The sequence below is a fragment of the Colletotrichum siamense genome (assembly GCF_013390195.1).
Source record: "Colletotrichum siamense strain Cg363 chromosome Unknown KSG_Cg363_contig06, whole genome shotgun sequence".
Classification (NCBI taxonomy): Eukaryota; Fungi; Ascomycota; class Sordariomycetes; order Glomerellales; family Glomerellaceae; genus Colletotrichum; species Colletotrichum siamense.
The window spans coordinates 3,361,516-3,382,421 of NW_023501019.1; the positions used below are offsets into that span (position 1 = coordinate 3,361,516).

The window sequence follows — 20,906 nt, forward strand, 5'->3', positions numbered from 1 at the left end:
TTATGTGAAGATGCCATCATCACTTTTCACAAATACTTGTTCCACAGCATAAGACTACCTGAGCAGTGGCCAGCATGTCTGAGATACATGACAATGAAATGCCGTCTTCCTGGTTCCTGGTCGCAGTAGTTGTAAAGCGGAAGCAAAATTGTCAAACACGATCCTGACTTGAACAAAGGCAACTAATAAAGACCCCCGGAGACAGCAAAACATAGACTCATGAGAGTGAAAACACATCTAGTTTATTCTTGCCTCAATATCTGATATCTCATCAAGATGACTATTTGAGGTCCTTGGCTTGAAGTTCCACAATCTCTCCAATAAGATCCATGAGCTTCGGCTGGACAGGGTTCCACCCCAAACACTTTCTGGCGCGGGTCGAAAGACCTCTGGAGTTTGAGCCCCATTTGTAGGGACCCGCAGGGTCTACTTTGTCAGTGCCGTCCCAGTCAAGAACATCTAGCTCCGATGTCTTGATCAATCCTTTCTCAAAGGCCTCCTGCGCAACGGCCTTCTCCACGTCACCCCACGAGAAGCTTCCGTTCTCAGCAAGGTAGTATCCCTCATCGTCCCATGTCGCCTTGCCTCCACCACTAGCCGCAGCCTCAGCTAGAGCCAGGTACAGGTTGCTGAGGTCTTGGATGTGAACCTGATGCCAGATATTTTCGCCGTCTCCGATTCTGATTCCCTTCCCTCTTTTCAACACGATGGTGGCTAGTGTGTATACCTGTACGCTCTTGGTGTTTCCCGGGCCTCTTCCTGGGCCGTAGATGCAGCAGGGGCAGACAATGGCTGTCTTGAAGTTCTTTGACGGCAACGCGATTGTCTCAGTCACAATCTTGTCCACGTTTCGGTGAAAGGCGTCGTCTGGAAGATTCAGAAGTTCCGAAACACCATCCCAGTCATCGTACACCTTTGTACGGTGTGTTCCACATGTCTTGGCTCTGCCGTCTTCAACGGTCAAGATGCCTGTTCCCGAAGTGTGGATGTACCATCCTGGCCGCTCTGTAGGATGGAGCTTGAGGCCTTCAATGAAGGCTCTGGCAGATTCCTCGTGGTCGCAATCGGCGAAATCTTGTTTCATGTCAGACAGAATACCTTTTGGATGGTGGAAAACTTACGAAGAACTATGTCTGCGGCCGAAGCCTCCTCCCGCAGCACGTCTACGGAGTCGAGGTCTCCAAGGACAGGCCTAACATTTGGGAAAGCCTTTCGTAGAATCGCTGCTTTCTCCTGGTTTCGAACAAGCGCAGAGAAGCTCCATTCTGGGTGAGCATGATAGGCTGCATAGAGGAAGTCTCCTCCGATGTATCCGGTCGCTCCCGTTCTTTCGCCCTGTCAGCCGCAGCTCCGTTGTTTGAGGAATGACTTACACGAATACTTTGGGCGATGCCATTATCACGGACAAATGTAAAGACCTTAGTTCAAAACTGAGACCACAACGTATGAAGGTACTTAATATTGAAGTGCGTTTTCGGTTGAAGTTGCGTTGTCCTTGGAGAAATATACCTCTGCAGCGCCTTACGAGCCCGCCTTATGACATAACAGACAACTCATGATGGACCTCGTAGGCTGGTTCGTTCGGACTAGCCCCACAACGTATGCATGCCCAGTTCATATTAGTAATGCTAGAAGGAACTCATATTCCGTTGACCAACAACGTGAGGACTGTTCTCCCTCAGTGTACTCCGTTGACCTTGACCTCAGTAACACCATTGACGCCGTTAACCGCCTTGGCCCCATTCACGTCATTTGTTGCTTTCTGCGGCTTTTCCTCATATACGACCTTGTTGACAAGACTGCCAAGACCATGGCTCATGAAAATTCGGAGGTCATCGCCGGGTGCCAGAAACACAGGCGGAGTCCTGCTCACACCAATGCCGTGAGGCGTTCCCGTCATGATCACTGTTCCCGCTTCCAACGTGGTCCCCTGCGACAGGTATGCCACAATCTCAGCAATTGAGAAAATCATGTCGTCGCCTCTACCTTCTTGCATGACCTCGCCGTTAAGAACTGTCTTCAGTTCGATGACAGACGGGTCTGGGATGCTGCTCGTGCTGACGAGACACGGACCCATCGGCGCAAAGCCGTCGAATCCCTTGCCGAAGCCCCACTGCGCGCCGGCGAACTGGTGTTTCCTCCCGGTCACGTCGTTTGAGCACATGTAACCCAGAACGTAGTCCATGGCATCTTCGACACTGACATTCCTCGCGTCACGGCCAATCACCACAGCGAGCTCTGCTTCATAGTCTGCTTGGGCATCGGTTGCCTGGTGGGGAATTACTAGCGGGGCATTTGATGCGTTCAAGCAGCTTGCCGGCTTGAAGAACAGAGTTGGGTGCTCTGGGAGCTCGAGGTTCATCTCCTTGGCGTGTTTGCGGTAGTTGAGACCGATGCATCGAATGGTGCCGACCTCTTTCCGTGTCAGAGGAGGCAGGAGCTTCTGGATGTTGAGGACTTTGTGGGTTGGCTCTGCTGAGGCATCAAGTGCTGATGTGCCGGAGAAGACACGGACACGGACGGGAGTTGACGCCGCAAGGGCCGCTCCAACTTCCGGGGTGTGAGTAAAATGATGATCATTGAGAGTCGGGAAATCTTACCATCGACATTTTCATCCATGGGTTCGCCGATGTACTCCCTCCAGTCATCCTCGGCGATGAACCGTACCAAACGCTTCCATTTCTGGTCATTGCCGTTAGATAATCTCATAAATGTTGCCTTGGTAAGTGACGCCTTACCGGTGCTACCATCTTGACTCTTGACCGTTTCTTGGCAGTTTTCCCAGTACCTCAAAAAAGCTTATCAAAACGGAAGGGGAAGAAAGCAAGTTTGTTTGCATGCGGTGAGGGGAACCTCTGAGCCCCTGATTTGGCCCAACGGATATAAACACGAGAAATCCATCACTGATGCCTTTGCGTGATTGGCATGTCGCTCATGCATGCCTCTCCGGTCAACGTCCGTCATCATGGCCAATTCCCGAAGGCGTCGGGAAAATCGATCGGCTTTTGGACAAATACGGGAATCCGGATCCGCCCAAGATAAGCGTCGGCCTTGGGAACCCCGCAAACCCACATGTCCAAGATCAAAGGTGGTTTGGCAGATTGATAAAGGCGAGTTGGCAATTAGGTAACTATCAGTCAATTATCCGGGGAGAAAACGTGGCTCGGGGTCTTTTAGGTCTGAGGATGTCTGTCCTGTTCCTGATCCCTTGATCCGGGACGCCTTCTCCGGGTGGGTCTCGATCTTTGGCCCGAGCTGTTGGGTTGATTCGGCCGATGCGTGCTTCTCCGCCTCTACTCGTCAACTCATCGCGGCAACGTCTCGCAAGTCTTTTTTTCTTTCATAACTTCGACCGTTTTCAGAAAGGAATATGGAATTTGGATTGCCCTTTCATTGAAACTGAGAGGTTCTCCCATTACGGGCCAGGCTACCAAGGTGCGTAGCTCGGCCGGTCCTCGGTCAACAAACAAAACCTGACCCACGGGTGAGTCACAACACGCTCCACTGGGTCACCTCTTAGGGCACTTGTGGTTCACAAGTTTTCAACAAGCAACAAGCACGGTAGCTCAGGGGTAGAGCGCTGGGCTCATAACCCAGAGGTCCCTGGATCGAAACCAGGTCGTGCTATCATCACTTTTTTGCTGATGCCCCAAACATCTCAAGTCTCCTAATGTTCAACTCTTTAGCGACCGTGAGCCTTGCTCAGGGCTGTTGAAGTAGCGACGGTCCCTTGGGACCCAGCTTCCATTTCATCTTTAACTCCGATCTCTTTCTAAAGTTTGAGTTGGTGAAATTCAATCATTATCATTTCTCGTGGGTGGCCTACTGGCGTACGGGTCGATGGAACCAAAGCCTTTCGGATCAAGCTTGACGCAAGAAAAGGCGACCTATTCCCTTTGGCTTCTGAAATGGCCACCCTCAACATGACCCGCAGCAGACAATGCCAACGCACAATGACCGAGTCAAAGACACCTTGGGTCTCGGTGATTTAGATCGAAACGTCTTCTGAAGAAGATCGGACTCGATATAAAAACACAACAATGAAATGTGAGCGATTTCGAGTAACCCAGTATCCAGGGTTTGATGCCAGAATATTCTTCAACCGAAATTCAAAACTTACTTCAACTTCAGCATTTCTTCGCAAAGTGAGACGCAAGTCATTCGATCAAGATCATTGAAACCTCATCCCTTGTTGCCACATCCACCATGGAGCCTCCGTCGACTCCAGACTACTACAAAGACTTAGGCATAGGTCTGGGAGCAACAACGGAAGAGATACGTCGAGCCCACAACGAGCTTGCCCTCAAATACCACCCTGATAAGCAAGCACCTGGTGCGGCCGATGACAATTTCAAAAGGGTATCCAGCTCAGTTTTGCAATGTCAGCGGCGCTTTTGGTTGGTAGCAAAAGGCTAATTGTGCATAGATTCGAGAGGCGTACGAATGCCTATCAGATCCCCTCAAGAGAGCGAGTTATCATACCGGCCTCGCTCGTTCCCTCGCCCAGTGGATAGAACACAGAGCATGGCAACAAGAGGAATTGAGAGGAGCAATCGCAAGCTTGCGATCTTGGGACGAGGAGCAGCAACGTAAGGAGAAAAGGGCTCTCCTGGACGACCTCTGCGACCATTTGCGAGAATGGAAAGAACGAAAAATGCCAAATGCTTCCGGCGATGACTTTTTTAGAGTGATGAAATCCTTGATAAAGCGTGAAAGAGGCGGCTGAAAGCGAGACTCTCTTCAACCCTTGACCAGGAAACCAAAGGCTACCTTCCAGGAGAACAATTCGCGGCGGATCTACGACTACGCTAAAGACGACGACAGAGAACGGGGCAGAGGACGACGATGAGAGATAGGTTATAACGGTGATGAGGGACGACGACGGCGTAGAGGGACGCTGAAGAGGCGGAGGAATGACGACGACAGGGACGACGGTAGATAACGGCAAGGGGTAAAAGGAATGTAGTCAGTCGACATAGCAGGCCATTACTTGGAAGTCGTGCATAATCTAAACCCTCAATGGAAAGTCTTACGATGTCACACCCTTGATGATATGACAGGAAAGCCCTCTGTGGCTATGTTTCATGGTACAAAAACTACTTTACACAAATCTGACACTCGGTCTTGCTTAGAAGAGAGGCTTCCCTGATTTCTTGCACTTGGGACAGGCCAGCAGGTTGCAGCCAAGACACTTGTACATGTATGTGACCTTTTTCTGTTCGCATGATCCACACGTCCCTCTTCCCTTCTTCTTCTCCCAGGCCGAGCATGGGTAGCGGCAGTTCTTCTTCTCATCTTCTCCACACGTATTCTCATTTTCTTGAAATTTCTTCAACCGTTCCTTGGCAGCCTTGTCGCGTTCCATCCGGTCATTCTCTGCAGCCTTGGTTGATCTTCGGTCAGCTGCGTCTTGCTTCTGTTGGCGCTCGAATCGCTTCTTTGCAGCTTCATCTTGCTCTTTCCAAGCCTTCCGAGCCGCCTTTCTGGATTCCCAATCTGCTCTTCTCTGCTTTTCCAATTTGCGGTCCGCTTCACGCTGTCGACGCTTTCTCTCGCGCTGCGCCTCCCGTTCCTTCCGGGCTTCCTCTCGTTTCTGCTGGCTTTTGATCTCTTCTTGCTGGTTCCATGCATCTCGGCGTGCGTTGAGGTCCTTCAAAGCTTCTCTCTCCTCTTCGGCCTGGTTTTGAGCTGTGATGTTCTCCTCCGACTGTCGCCAGACGTCCCAGCGATCAATAGAATCCTGCACTACCTTGGCCTCCTCTTCTGCTCGTGTTCGAGCAGCCTCCTGAAATTCCTCGTTCATTCGGGCATTCCATCGTTGGTCGATCTCTTCCATGGCCTTGGTCTTCTCCTGTTGCCACGCTGCCAAGCTCTCTTGTCGCTTTTGTTCTTGGGAGACGCTGAGACGTTGATGTAGCTCACTGACGAGTCGATTCTGGTCTGGAATCCGGATTTGCTCGATGTATGTCTCACGCTTGGTTCGAATCTCATCGAACTTCAATGCGACCTGACGTTTGATGCGCTTCTCTTCGCGTATGAACATCCATTTTTGATATTCATGATTTGCATCATACGGATAAAAGGCCCTCTTCATCAGACGATTCGTATTCACTCTCTTCGTCCCATTCGCTTTCTTCACCGGGCCATTCGCATTCGCTCTGCTCATCAGGCCGGCGTTCCGGATCACCGCGGTAGCGTTCCCAGGCAACTCTAACACTCTCGTAGTTTTCGTCATACTTTGCGCGCTTCTGAGGATCTCGAAGAATTTCGTAGGCTTCACGGGCCTGTATATTGCGTGCTTGTCAGAAAACGGACATACAATATCACAGAATGCTATCAAGTAGGACAAAAGGAACCAACATACCTTTCTGAACTCAAATGCATCTTCACAAGTTCCGGGAGCATGTTTGTCCGGATGGTGTTGCAAGACGAGATCGCGATGGGCTCTCTTGATCTCGTGCGCTGTCGCATATTCTCCGACACCAAGATCGGCGTAGTAGTCGGGTGTCTCGGGTGGATCCATCTTGAGTAGAGAAAGAACTTGGGTCGGACAGAAGAAAGATTCGGGAGGCTGCGAAGAAAACTCGGTTTGTTGATACAATTCTGGTCAAGATGAATGCCCAGAATCCACCACTGCTTCACAGGGAAAACCAGGGAGTCCGCGACGGGCGGCGCTTCGTGCAGTTTATTGCTTCAGTCGTATATTGATGTCGATGCGGCAATGTTGGTTGTGATAATTTTGCCTGGGGAGCACAGGACACACGTTGGAATTGTGAAGCCCAGTTGCTGTGAGAAAGATGAGGTAGCGGGAACGGGAGGCCGACCTTCAGACGTGGAGACCCACAGGGAGTCAAGGACGTCTTCGCATGTGTTTATTTTTCAAGTCCCTTCCAAGTTTTGCTCACTCTGGCGCTGTAAAATTCAGCGCCTGAACATATGAGCTACACCTTTTCTTTTGTTGAGACCTTAGTAGGCGGTGAAAATGTCTCGCCTGGTACGTCTGCCCTCGCACAGTCGGTCGTGGTGCTGTTAGCGGGAAGGTGCACCCGTCGCCCCCATCGTTGGCGTCTTCCTCATCACCGCTGCAATTAGAATCTACTTACGTAGTATCAAGTATAACTAGAATCTGTATCCGAACTGTAGTCCAAAGATCACTATCGTCGTGTCATTTCACTATCTAGGCAAATACGAAACATACACCCAACACCGGATCAATGCCAAAACTCAATCCATCTCCATTACAATTACATGCCATATTTCATTTCAAATCCAGTTGAGCGACATGACTGGTTTAGGTTTTGTCAGACCATGATTTCACTTCGGATCAAGCTTAATGCACACATTGGACATCCGGAGTGCGACATCGCCATCCTCTCGTGGCATGATCCGCAGCCTACCGCGCCCACTTGGGCCACTTCCTCAGTCCAACCAAACCAAGCATGGCCGCATCTTGCGTGACTATATTTTCTTTACAACATGGAAGCCACCGTGTGCTCGTTCAAGTGCACTTGTTCGCGTTGTGTTTTGGCCATCTTGATTATTTTCTTTGATCGCTCCCTGGTCTCGAATTGTTGAAGATTACGGCGTTCTCTAGCAACCTTCTCTCTTCTCTTTCTCTCCTTCTGCCGCGTGGCTTCCCGCGCTTCGAGTTTCAGCTACCTCTCTGCCTCTGCTTTTTCGAGATTCCTCTTTGCATGTATGACTTTCTGGTACGCTTCTCGGTTCTCTTTTCCTTGCCCCTGCTGATCTTCAGTCTTTGCTGCTCCGCCTTCCAATGAGCTCGACCCTTCTTGTCTTCCTCTTATCCTTTCATTGCTGCGGCTTTCGATTTCGGTTCCCTTTTAATTGCTGTGGACTTTTCTGTTTCATGTTAGCTGGACCATCTATTTCTCAGCAGCCCAGCAAGAAACCAGCCTGTCTCGCTCAGCTCGTAGGTAGGGTTCCCATGCATACTCTCCACATAGCTGTCGAGCTTGTCGTCGCTACTTCTGAAAACAGCCTCCAGCCAGCAGTGCTGCCTCTCGTCGGATGGCGTCGAGGTGAGCTTGTTCTTCCTGTCGTTGCGTATTTCCTCTCATTTCCTGTCTTCTTTGCAGATCATCCAAGGTCTGCTGGGCGCGCCTTCGAGCCTCGCGCTGCTCGGCCTCTCTTTGCTCCTTATTGGCCTGTCTCCACGCAGCCCTCCGCCTATTGATTCTTTCTCGCCGGGCTTGCTTGCGTGCTTCCTCTCTCTGTCGTTGTTTCTCTACTTTGCGCTGTCTCACTTCCTCTCTTCGCTGATTTTCTTCATCGGTCTCTTGTCGAGCTTCGGCCTCGGCCTGATGTTGAGCCTCGGCTTTTTGCCATTGGCGATGTCTCTCGTAGGATCTTTTCGAGTCGTGGTACGTCGTGTCGTACCTGGTGCGATTTGCTGGGTCTTTCAGGAACTCGAAGACCTCACGAACCTGCAGATGGAGCCACTGTCAGACAAGTACTTGTTCGATGTTGGAAAAAAAAGGAATAGCAAAGAAAATCGTGGAACAGCATCATCAATTGAATTTACACGCACCTTTCGGAACTTGCTAGAGTCGCTGCGGTCCCCGGGTGCCCGTTTGTCTGGGTGGGTGGTTCTAGCCAGAGCCAGAAATGCTCGTCTGATCTCTTGCGAGGTGGCAGTGGGCCTGACGCCCAAGTCGCTGTAATAATCCCGCCACTGCGAGGAATCCATGGCGAAGGAGAGATATTGGGCGGTCGGATGGAAAGCAAAATAGTTGGGATCTTGGCCAATCGGCGTGATGATTCGATCTATTCAAGGTTGGCCTCAGAATTATCGGATGACTTGATTCTGAGTCGCAACGAGGGCGAGCCGGAGCAAGCTCTGAGATGCCGAGTGCTCGTGGGAGAGGTGAGGATGAGGTAGCCCGCGTCTTTTCCGGGCGTTGTTCCCTTTAGGGCGCTTCCAGGTGAAGCGTGTGGACTCAAAAATTCCTCCTGGAAGGTAAGTTGGGTTGTCAACTTTTCGTTGGTTGCGTGGTGTGTCTGCCCTTACTGATGATACTCTCAGCGGGAAGGCGCGACCAACACCGGCCCCACATGAGCTCCTTCCCGCTCCGAAAAGCAGCGGGTGTGGGGCCATCCCGACGTCTTGGCCCGTGCTGGGCGACGGAAGACCCCCTCCACTGGCCCGTGCTTGGCAACGGACGACATTCTCTGCAAGACATGGGATGACCGACGGGATGGGAGAGAAATCACGTGCGGAACAGTTGTTGGTCGACATATATGCGTATCATCCATCAGGGATGCAGCCGTATGACGGCTCACGCTGAGGTTACATTCTACGATCCGCAGTGCCTTACTCGGGTCTTGGAATAAGCATCTCCGCGGCGCCTAGGCTGGAGGTCTCCATGGCGTTTGAGCTTTCCATCTTTTCTCTAATGGTTATTTTTGGATTATATCCCTCTGTGAGACGTCTGTTGAATTGATTCCATCACGATGTAATTACAACGTGTTTTGCCAATACGGGTGGTAACCGCTGCTTCGAGACCTGCCCCTCCAATTTTCCCTTAAAATCGTTCACCTTTTGCACTATTTGAACATAGCTTAAAACGTCGTAAGCTAATAGTCTCTGGCCATCAGCTCATCTACTTGAGGCTAATGCTTTGTCCCAGAGGTCGGTTTCCCCGTTCCCTCCGCCGGGACGACAAGGCTACGGTTTACGCTCCCAGCATATCGGGGGAATATTCAAAAGGGACCTCTCGGGGCTCATTCGTCGATCCAAAGCCATCTGAACTCTTTCCTACTTTTTTTTTAGAACGTATCTTGGCACTTTCGTGTCCCCCAAAGGTCCATTAGGGGAAATGGGGCGGGACTCGGCATTATTGGTGCTTGGCATCTTGGCATCTTGGCCTCTTGGCGGAAATCCCATCGGACGCGTCCACTCGCTGACGATCGCCACTCCGACGACTTGGCGGGGTTCTTGGCCGTTTTACCTCTCGCCGCGAAACTCGAAGCCAGCGGGATGTTTATCTTTCACCCGCACTTTTCACCACAGACACACAGCCTCTTCGATCCCTCTTTGGCACGGCAATTACACTACAGACACTCAGCGAAGCCTATTAACACCCACAATGCATTATTAGCAGCCTCGTTGCATTCCGGTTCCTTTCTTTGGAACTCTGGTGGTTCGTTTTCTCTCAATCTGCAAAGCATCAATCACCAAATAGGGCAGGCCAGCACCATAATTATCTCATGAATCAAGATCTCGGCACTTGCAGAGGTGACCAAAGACATTGTGACGTTGCTCAGGTATCAGCCTCGATCCGTGTTGCGCGCCGTCAGTCGCCGCTTCGGCGAAGTCTCTCCACAGGCCTTGCAGAAACATGAAATGCCGCCCTGGTCGCCGCACTCCGCCGCCCGGCCTCCAATGACGACCGTTGGTGGCGTCGCCTGCTCGCTCAGGAACCGTCTCACCTGAGGCTGGGCATTCTGTCCAACGCGTTGTCTCTCTCGGTGCGCTAGGCGTGATCGGCCGCGCTCGAGACGTTGCCCGTCGGTATGTGGTAGTACCTGACCAAGCTTCGCTCATCGGGGCCTGTTGCAGCACACATTGCCCCTTTCGGCGGTGCCAGGCGTTTTTGACATCGCCAACGTGCAGCCTCCGACAGGGTGGGCGATCCACGTCCACTGCCACCACCCATCCTTCCCCTGGGAAAGTGTCTCAGTAGTCTGCCGTATCTGCCGTATTGAGGAACATCATAATCTTTGTGGACCAACTTAAATAACTTCGGGAAGACCGACTGGTGAGTTGCCAAGCTTTCCCTTCATTCATTTCGATTTTCCCTTTAAACTACTCTTCCTTTCTCGTCGACTTTTCGTTCTTGCATATTTTGTTTGTTTGCCAACGGCGTTTTATCAGAAAAGAAAAAATATCACCATCCCATCTGTCTTGCTGGTCAAGAGATATCCAACCAACACACAAAGCGACCATCCTTCGAACGTTTTCAAGATGCCGACCCTCGATGTTAGCGAGTTGAACATTGTTCTCGGCGTCCTTGGTATGGGCTGATGCGGTTGATCATCAGTCAAGTGGTGTGTACTGACCCTTGTCAAAGGACTGTTCACCTTGCTGTACGGCATCATCTCGGTCAAGATCAAGTGCAAGTGGTACTTGGGTGAAGCCTGTAAGTGACTCACATGTTTGCTTCCATCCAAAGCATATACTAAGCAGCATCCCTCAGTGCCCGCGGTCGCCATCGGTGTCCTACTCGGGCCCTTAGCAGCCAAATTTCTCGACAGCACACGATGGGGTTCCGCAACGGAAGGGCAGACCAACGCCATCACCCTGGTTCGTACCCAACTGCCCCTCCTCCCCAACCCCAGATTTCGATCAAGACCCGATCTGACCAACATGTTGTTACTAGGGCCTCGCTCGCGTGATGATTGGTGTCCAGCTGGTCATCGCAGGCTACCAGCTACCCGCTAAGTACCAGCAACTGCGATGGAAGGAGATGGCCTTGTGTTTGCTTCCCATCATGACCATCATGTGGCTCTGCACTACCCTCTGCATGCTTGCTACGGTGCCCAAGATCACCCTGCTGGCCGCCCTCGTTATCGGCTCCTGTGTCACCTGCACCGACCCCATCCTCTCCCAGGCCATCGCCAAAGGACCCTTCGCCGACAAGTTTGTTGCTCGCCCCCTGCGCGAGATCATTTCATCTGAAGCGGGGGCCAACGATGGTTTTGGTATGTTGACATCCTCATGGAATTGATTCAATCCATCCATCTAATAACCACGCAGGGTTCCCCTTCCTCATGTTGGCAGTCTACCTCATCCGCCATGCCGACATTCCTGGTGCCGGCGAGGGAGGTGAGACCGCTTCGGTCGCCGAGAGAGCCATTAGCCTCTTTGCTCGCTCAGAGGAGGGAGTCGGTCGTCTTGGAGGCGGCGTCGGCGTGGCTCTAACCAACTGGGTCGTCGAGACTTGGCTCTACATTGTCTTCATGTCTGTTGCCATCGGTATTGTTGTCGGCTTTGGCTCCGGTAAGGCATTGAAGTTTGCCCTGCGCAAGCAATGGGTTGACTCCGAGAGCTACCTTCTCTACCCCACCGCCATCGGCGTAAGTCATGAAAGTCTTTGCGTCAACTTCAATCCAACTAACCATGTCTTCACAGCTGTGGCTCGTTGGCATCTGCGGCATGCTCGGCACCGATGACCTCCTTGCTTGCTTCGTCGCCGGTAACGCCATGAACTGGGACGGCGAGTTCCTGGCAGAGACCGAGAAGCGCCACGACGAAGTCAACTCTTGCGTCGACGTCCTCCTTAACTTTGGAGGCTTCATGTACATCGGCACAGTCATGCCCTGGGACCAGTTCAACCAGCCCGACATCACCGGCCTCACCTATGGTCGCCTTTTCGCTCTCGGGGGCTTGGTCCTCCTCTTCCGCCGCATCCCAGCCATCTTGATGTGCTACAAGATCATGCCCAAGGTGTGCCAGAACTGGAAGGAGGCGTTGTTCATGGGCTACTTCGGTCCCATCGGCGCCGGCGCCGTCTTCTACGTCGAGCACACCCGCCACCTCTTCCCGGAGCTTGGTGAGGGTGACGAAGAGGAGACGAACCTCGTCCGCGTGATGATTCCGGTGGTCTACTGGCTGGTGCTCTTCTCGATCGTCGTCCACGGTCTGTCGATCCCCGCGCTGAACCTGATTTACAAGTACGCCGGCGTCAAGCCTATCCAGGAGGACGCCGTCGAGCTGCGTCGTGTGTCGATGCATGTGCCCACGCCGAAGAATGCCACGGTTGGCGACCGCGACACATTCATCGCGTACAACCGGTTCTCGCGTCCTGTGTTCAACACCGCTGAGCTGCCGTACTTGACGAACAACCAGAAGATGTACACCCATGACGAAAAGTCTTTTGACAGCTTGGGAAAATAGATTCGGAACAAAACTTTTGGAGAGATAGAACTACATGGCAATCGGGAAATAGGATCAAATTGTAAAGCTTCTTGCCCTTTGGACGGGCAATCAACATCGCATAGCTTTAGTCGATTCAGTTTCTCATCTACTCTCCATCTGTTGTTCGAGTCAAGCTACTTTGATATTATAAGTGTTCCTGTGGGTTCTTCAGTGACAACCTAAAGGATACAAATGACAAAGAAACGGGCAAGTCATTTCGGCGCCTTTGGCCTCCGCCATCCAATACGTCTGGTCGCCGCAGTACTCTCAGCAGGAAGGTGCAGTCAAGCTTGGCCCCACATACATAAGTGCCTTCCCTCCGGTGCGCTCTAAGCAATGGAAACGGGTGGGGCCATGCTGCTACCGCATCTTCGAAATCTCACCTTCGCTGACGAACTTTTGTTTTGACGACACCACTCTCGCCTCGACAAAGTTTTCACCGCTTGTCTTTTTCTGTTTTCCGTACATCGACACGTCCTTGTCAGGCCACCAAACTCATCATGACGAATCTGCTCGATCTCCCTGCTGAGATCCTCACCCAGATTTGCGAGCAGCTCTGCTACCACTGCCGAAACCCGAGGCACTTCGTAAATGCCGATGAGGAGGAATCCATCGAAGACAAGCGCGCCTTGGCAAAGTTGTGTCGCACCAGCCGCACCCTGCTCAACCTGGGGCAGCCAGTGCTCTACCACTACTACGCGACTGGAAATCTGGCTCCGGTTGTGGACAACGGAATCGAAAGACACAGCGTTCCATGGCGAATGCCAAATGATGACAAAATTGCATTATTCCTGCGCACCATTATCGAGCGCCCTCACCTGAACCAAATGGTCCGATCTCTTCAACTGGTTCACAATGATCAGAGCATGCCCATTACCCGCGAACTCTACACCCTCCTCAAAAGCCATGTGGTGCAAACCGGGCAGCTTCCCGGGCCGCTGGAAGACACTTCTATGTGCAGCTGTGGCAGGAGGGAATTTTGGATGCAGGGTGCTCAAACAACGGCGACGACAACGACGGCGACTATGATGGCGACTGCGACGGCTACTACAGCGATGGAGGCATCTACAGAGCTGAATTGGTTTGATACCTGCTTCCATAATCGAAATGCGTTGCGTTGCTGGATTCAAGCGATCACAATAGTGAAAACCGCAGACAGCCTGGAGTCGTTGTTCGTAGTCGCCGACGGCGAGAGATGCCCATGTGTTGTGTCAGGTTTCAAACTGCCGCGACTCAAGAGGATGCTTCTGAGAGGCGGAGGCTTCGGCGGAGCTCACATGCCTGAATGGCTCAAATTACGATCGTTTGCTTCTGGGGTGGAGGAGCTGTACATCGACTTTGCCCCGGACTCGGGCTTGATTCCACTCGCCAACCAGAATCCAATGGCTAATCTGAAGAAGCTCTTCATCGTCGGTCTCAATCCAGACTCATTGGAGGTTCTTCTTTCAAACTGCTCGGCACTCGAGGACTTGGAGTACTACTTCCGAAATCCTGTTTGGGACTGGACTCCATCGGAGTACAACGCGGCTTTCAAGCGGGTGAAGAAAACGCTTCGGAGACTCTGCTTTGTCCAAATCCCAACTACAGGCAACCAAGATCTCCGATGCATTCTTGAGGAAGATGACCAGTGTAGTTTTGCACTTCAGGAGAGACTGACCTACGATCCAGTCGCGTCTTTCGAAGACTTCGAAGTCTTGCAAGATCTAACCCTCGACCAACAGTCATTCTACCGTCCTTCTCAGCCCTCTAGCAGTATTCTTTGGTTCCTTCCGCCGAACATCAAGCACTTTCAGATTCTATACACCTTCTTCAACATGGGAGATAACCTCGCGTCCCTGGCCCATAGCGTCAGGCATGGCTCGTTCCCCTGTCTTCAAACATTAAGCCTCTCCTTACTGCATCGGGTGAGCTATGACAGGACGCATACCTTCGAGTGGATTCGCGAATCTCGCGCTGTTCTTCAAGAGGCGGGAGTCCAATTCATTCATGAAGTACGACGGGACTGGCATGAAAGCGACGAAAGCCTGAATGGCAGCGGCAGAGACATGAGAGGATGCGAGCCTCTTACTATCATCCCAGGAGCAACGGCAGGATCCAGATACGTGGCTTGCGGATGGACCGACTCATGGAAGTGGTGCGACCACAAGACGTGGGGTGAGCCAACGGGTTTCGAGGAGTGCTACGAGGGTTACGAGGACCAGCAACATTTTGATTGCGAGTTTCACCTTCTCCAGACGGGCGAGTCTTGGTCTGCCTGTCGCTGTTGTGACGACATCGCGGTGTTTGATGACTCCGAATGAATGAACATCGGAAAGGGGGTGGCTCATGTAAATAGAAGGGCTTTATCCGCTCACGTCACCTCTGCTACTCAAGAAAATGCATTTTTCAGGTTCGTTCTAATCCTCAGTCCACTCTACATTCAACTAGACTGCGAGAAGAACGACGACACCGATTTCGACCAGAGCAGAAACTATGACAGTGAAACACAATATGCATGAGCCAACAGGAATGGTTGTTGATGTGGCATGCCTAAGCAGGTGGTCCAATGGAAATCAATGACATCGCTTCGCGGTAGCGACTGGAAATGGGCATGATGTGATGATCCCAACAGCAAGTTTGGATTTTTCGAGATAGATAGATAGACATGATTATTTCGGAATCGTCATCGAAATTGAACCTTGTGAAGTCCATTTACGATGACCTGCCGACTGGGTGGGGGGGCTGCCTGTTCACGATCAAGGTTGTCTGCCTCTTTGGTGATGGCCCGAAATGGTATAGCGAACTGAAGACATCAACCTTGATGCTGAACAGCATTCCGGAGATGGCCTCTTGACTAGGTATTACTAGCCATGCTTCCCTTCGGAAAGACTCATTTCTTAACCAATTTCTTCGTAGCTACGAATACACACACACGCACATACCCCATCCGTTTTCAACCCAGATTTTCGTCACAACAACCCAACACACAACTACCAACCAAGGCCTCAAGTCTCACGATAGCAACCATGGAGATGATTACAAGGAGATCGTCAACTCCAGCTATCTTTGGCCTGGCGGATATTGACGTGTTGCAGGCAGAAGATCGTAACTCACCCTTTCTACGACCTCAGCAGTCCGACCCTCGCATTCAGCTTCGCAGACAGGGATCTGCCGCGATCAATGGTCTCTTCCTGGAACGCCTCTCGTCTCTCGGTGTCCATAAGTCTGGCGGTATGTCGACGACCCGGGTCACCACGCGCTCGTCTTGGAGGGATCTCCTTCAAGGCAGGTGCGCTCCTGCTCTGGTTGTGCACCGAGAGGGGGGCCAGCTGATTCTCACATTCACCCAGAGCGCAAAAGCTGCTCACCTCATTCACCAGTACAACTTCCCCTCCACCTTCACCACCCTTTTCTTGGACAACTATCGCCCTCCCAAGATCTTCCAAGATTCTCCTCGGCCACGAGATTCTCCCCGCATCCCTTCTCCCCTCGTCGTCTACTCTGGAAATCAATCGCATCCCACGACAGGCGACACCTCGGACAAGATGCGCTTCACCTCGTTGAACGTCCTTCCCCTTTCCCCTCTCGACCAGATCGCTCCGAGGATCTACGTGAGATCGATCTTCGCGTTGAACACCAGCAAAGGATACGACTCCGTCACCACTCAGGAACACCTCCGGGAATGCTTCCACAAGGCCCTCGCTCGTTGGCCGTTTCTGGCTGGCCAGATTCGCCCCGCCGCGATGGGACGAAACCGTCTCGAGCTGGCCTACGCCCTGGACGACAAGGCCATTGACCTCGCCCGACGTCCTGATATCTTCCGCTGCGAGCGCATCAGCCAACTCGGAGGCTACACTTACCAGGAGCTCGTGGCTCTCGGAATGCCCCCCATTGCGATGGACAAGGACATCCTGTCTCTCTCGCCAAACCACCCCAAGCCTGGAGAATCCTGCCCTCCTGTAACGCTCAAGATCACAGAGATGGCTGATGGTGGCCTCTTTTTGTGCTTCTCGACGCACCACGGCATCTTTGATGGTGGTTTCATCAAGACTTTCCTCGAGTACTTCGGCAAGATCGCGCAAGAGGAGTCGATGAAGTCCGCTCGCTCCCTGAACCAGCCATTGAAATGCAGCCGACCTGGCTCACAGAGCTCAAAGCCAGGCCCAGCTTGTCTGTGTACGAGAACACCGACATCAAAGGTGCTGAGTTCCCAGAGTATGACTTCACCGACAACAAAGAGACCTCTTCCATTCTTTCTACTCCGAGCAAGCCCCCGCGCGCGGTCTGCAAAATCTTCAGCTTCCACAACGCAATCCTGAAGAATCTCCAGACAGAGGCACTCCAATACCTCCGCGAGACCTACGGTAGCACTGCCTTCGTCTCCATGGCCGACACTCTCTCCGCCATGGTCTGGGTCCACGTCACTCGGTCGCGCCTTCCCCATCTGTCACCCTCCGATAGCACCAACTTCACCACCGCAGCCGATGCCCGCCCTCGCCTGTCTCCGGCTTTCCCTCCTACAGCCTGGGGTAACATCTACACCCAAACCATGGCGGGCGACCAGGTCGGAAACCTCACGCAACTTCAGGAGAACGGCGAGCTCCCCAGCGACGCACGCCCTGCAATCTTCGAGGCGGCGTGGCTGATCAGACAAGCGGTCGAGAAGGTGAAGCAGCCCGACTACATCCCATGTCGCATTGCCCTCGCCGCATCTCTCGAGGACCCCACAATGGAGGGCGCGGCTTTCCGGAAGGCAAACCAACCTGACCACGCGGGCTTGGGCTGCAGTGTCTGGGTTCACATGGGCGCCGACGTCGACTTTCGCATCCCTGGCACTGGTGGGAAGGCGGACTTTGTGCGCAAGACGTACTCTGCCAACGATGGAAGTATGAACATCATGCAGAGACGCGGAATCACGAAGGGAGACGCGCCGTGGGACGTACTCCTGGCGCTTAGGGAGGATGATATGGATCGTGTCTGCAGCGAGAAGGAGCTTGGTCAGTGGACGCAGGATTGGTGCCCGCGGGTTTAGATAGGATATGTCGTTGGGTTATTTGGTGTGGTGTTTTGGCGAAAGGCGTCTGCATGGCAAGGATACCGAGGAAAAGATACCCAGGTGGTTTTGCATCTTTGCTATTAGACACAATGCATGAGGATGTTTGTGACGAATTGCTCATTAAAAACACATCGATCGTTCAGCTTCTCATATGCTCTCCATGAGTCTCTTCACTATCCCACGTATCACAATCAGTATGATTTTTATTGATTCTGGCGCCTCAGTCATCCATATGATTGTCTTTGTTGACTGCACATGCCCTGATACCGAAATTCATCAACTGTACTTTCGGGAGAAGCCATTCTAATTCAAGCCGGTTGTATTCTGCCCCAAATGGGTGAACATTCATTGACAGACAGCCCATGAAAGGATACGGCGCATGGACTCGAACTACTGCATGAACGTTGTCTCTGTAGCCAATATGATTGTTCCAAGGCAGCCGGCGGTCGTTGCCAAAACCGCTGCACCATCGACATCAAATATTCCACAAAAAGTCCTGCAAAGCTGCATCTGGCTTTTTGAAAGCCTTGAAAACCCTCACAGCATGTCGAAATAACGGTTCCTGGGCCAGAAGATCCCTCTCGTGGTTGGTGTTTCCGGGCAATGCGTCGAGGATTACCAAAAGATCCTCAACAGCAAATCTTGAAACTGAGAGACCGTGGTACATCCAGTCCTTCCATAGCCCTTGTTCTTTGTACTTGTTCTGAACCTCCGGAACAGCGAGCATACCAAAGCATTTCAGCAATGGCTCGCAGTACCCAAACAGCTCGAAGAAGTTGACTCGAGCGATCGGAGCTGACCCTTGGACCTCTGATAGCGCCGCTTCAAGGCTCTTGCTAGCGTACCCGGACCACCTATCCTGGCGGAAGAGGTCACGGGCACGATTGACCTTTTGGATATTAGCCTGCACTTGCGCAGCACTTCTGTCGTCGCATCCTGGCGCCTCAGTCTTATACATCTTGCACAAAAAGTTCCCATTTATCCGGTGGTTAGTGTAGTGTTGGTCACAAAGTCCCCAGTAGGTTGCTTCGTTAGATGGTGAAAGCAGGTCCAGTCCACGTTCAAACTGGGCAGTCTCGGAACGCTTCACCCGGTGGCTGTTGTAAACTGCCAAACGAAAGGACGAGAGGAATTTGTGTTTCGGAACGGTCCCCAGGAAGAACCCCTGAAGAAAAATGCCGGACAGTTCGTCTAGCACGGGAATCTGCGGGATCTGGAATTCGTCGAAGCCTCTGATCCGCAGTGCGTTGTAGAGGTGCAGTGTCGTCCTGATGACAGCCCAGTAGCTGCAGGCCTGTCCTCCGACCCTGATAGCTGCCGTGAGCATGTCCAGCATATGACAACCCACAGTCCAGGGAGAGTCGTGGTAGATGCCAGACTTTTCATCGCTTTTATAAACCTCCAGGCCTACGAGGAGGGTCTGAAGACCTTTAAAGATGCTGCCACTTGGGTGGTAACGTTTGACTGCCTCAAGAACGGGTGTGAGCGCCTCGGTTATGTCCATGGCGAAGCGAAGACCTTGAGCACGACAGGCACTGCCTCTCAAACGAGGGTATGGCAACGTCGCCGCTTCAATCTGAAGAAAGATGCTCATCGCCACCACCATTTCTCCATGGGCGACCCGCGTTTTCTGCAACAAGAACGCCTGCCCAAAGTCGAAGAAGGCCTCGCAGATGTCGACGAATCCATCAAGGTGATTTCCTTTAATCATCTCCACGACACTGATTCCACGGTCCAGTGGTTTCCGGTGGGTTTGAATGGCACCCATAAGGTCGCGAATCCTTTTTTGATCATCCTTCGAAAGGAAGTTTTCCAAGTGAGGGATCTCAGACGAGGGTGGAGTCCGAAACTGATCTGGGCAGTCTGGTATGTTGCAGACCGCGGGTTGCACGTGAACTTCAGGGGGCTCGAAGTTCGCCCCCAAGCCTCGCCCATAGTCGTTGATGATGCTGGCAATCATCCACATTCTCCGCGCAAGAATGACGAATATGCCCGGATGTCCGGTGTTCGTCAAGTGGCGGATAAAGTAGTGTATGAGGTGGCATTGTTGGCAATTACAGTTGTGCTTCGAGAAGAGGCACAAGGCGGAACAATCTACCTTTGGCACTCTCCGGTAGCTCAAGTACGCGACACAGTTGGACTGGAAGGCGGCAACCAGAAGGGGAATTCCACCTTCGCCTGCGGCTTTCCAAACACTATGGAGGTGGATATGAAAAAGATTTATATCCTGGGACATCGTGAGCTACACTGGAAACAGAAAGGACGATATGGGTGAGTCTTACCACCAGGAAACGGGCCGCATCATACGCCACGCCGATGTCGTCATCGTCCAAGACGAATTCTTCCGGTTTCTTTGATTCAGCCTCGGACTCTGGTTTGCTTGGAGACGGCGATGTCGGAGCAGCTGGCGTCGCGCTGTTGCTCGCTCGCGGTGGTGTACTGTGAGGGGAGATGTCCAGGTCCTCCATCAAGGAAGCAAACTTATTGTTTTGTTGTTCCAATCTGCTACGAGGTCCCGCATCTTCTTGGCGGCCCACATAGTCTTCGAAAGGAACGTCTTGCGTCTCCAGGGGCTGCAAGATGTCCAGCGTTTGTTCAAGCCTGCAGACAGCGCTGCTTAGCAGGGTGTCCGTTGAGTGTGAACAGCTGACACGTACCTCTTAACAAAATGGCGATGGCCGCTATCGCCGCTCCCAGAGCTTTCATATGATTGAGTCACCATCTTCCGAAATCGAATCGCGTCGCGCAGAGCCCCAAGAACGGAACCTGGAACGGGCTGACCAGCATCGCGGACGGTACGAGAAACTTTGATGATCTTGCGTGTGTTTTTGAAAGGCTTGACTCCTGCAGCGGATCGAGGGTCTGCTTGGTGATAGGCGCACCATAGCCATCGCAGGAAACAATTGCTTGAGCTTTTGTAGATCTTCAATTGGT

General features: G+C 52.3%; 6 protein-coding genes across 6 annotated transcripts; 2 read left to right on the forward strand and 4 right to left on the reverse strand.

The window, feature by feature from the left end:
* Positions 1-280: 280 nt before the first annotated feature.
* CGCS363_v009879 (Uncharacterized protein) lies at positions 281-1,396 on the reverse strand (the record flags this gene model as incomplete). Its single annotated transcript, XM_036641728.1, has 3 exons — positions 281-1,074; positions 1,122-1,327; positions 1,374-1,396. 3 exons carry the CDS (start codon positions 1,394-1,396, stop codon positions 281-283), a joined length of 1,023 nt encoding a protein of 340 aa, XP_036493345.1.
* A 282-nt stretch (positions 1,397-1,678) lies between these two features.
* On the reverse strand, positions 1,679-2,750 carry fahd2-6 (Fumarylacetoacetate hydrolase domain-containing protein 2; the record flags this gene model as incomplete). The annotated part of the gene is made up of 3 exons (XM_036641729.1): positions 1,679-2,550; positions 2,601-2,682; positions 2,739-2,750. The coding sequence occupies 3 exons, from the start codon at positions 2,748-2,750 to the stop codon at positions 1,679-1,681; spliced, it is 966 nt and encodes a 321-aa protein (XP_036493281.1).
* A 2,378-nt stretch (positions 2,751-5,128) lies between these two features.
* On the reverse strand, positions 5,129-6,523 carry dnaJ-0 (Chaperone protein DnaJ; the record flags this gene model as incomplete). Its single annotated transcript, XM_036641730.1, has 3 exons — positions 5,129-6,022; positions 6,075-6,284; positions 6,365-6,523. 3 exons carry the CDS (start codon positions 6,521-6,523, stop codon positions 5,129-5,131), a joined length of 1,263 nt encoding a protein of 420 aa, XP_036493629.1.
* A 1,459-nt stretch (positions 6,524-7,982) lies between these two features.
* On the reverse strand, positions 7,983-8,707 carry CGCS363_v009882 (DnAJ-like protein; the record flags this gene model as incomplete). The annotated part of the gene is made up of 2 exons (XM_036641731.1): positions 7,983-8,444; positions 8,549-8,707. 2 exons carry the CDS (start codon positions 8,705-8,707, stop codon positions 7,983-7,985), a joined length of 621 nt encoding a protein of 206 aa, XP_036493809.1.
* Positions 8,708-10,984: 2,277 nt separating this feature from the next.
* On the forward strand, positions 10,985-12,916 carry CGCS363_v009883 (putative Na(+)/H(+) antiporter; the record flags this gene model as incomplete). Its single annotated transcript, XM_036641732.1, has 6 exons — positions 10,985-11,033; positions 11,091-11,159; positions 11,217-11,323; positions 11,400-11,721; positions 11,777-12,096; positions 12,152-12,916. 6 exons carry the CDS (start codon positions 10,985-10,987, stop codon positions 12,914-12,916), a joined length of 1,632 nt encoding a protein of 543 aa, XP_036493282.1.
* Positions 12,917-13,437: 521 nt separating this feature from the next.
* On the forward strand, positions 13,438-15,237 carry CGCS363_v009884 (uncharacterized protein; the record flags this gene model as incomplete). The annotated part of the gene is made up of 1 exon (XM_036641733.1): positions 13,438-15,237. The coding sequence occupies one exon, from the start codon at positions 13,438-13,440 to the stop codon at positions 15,235-15,237; it is 1,800 nt and encodes a 599-aa protein (XP_036493284.1).
* Between the last annotated feature and the right edge of the window lie 5,669 nt (positions 15,238-20,906).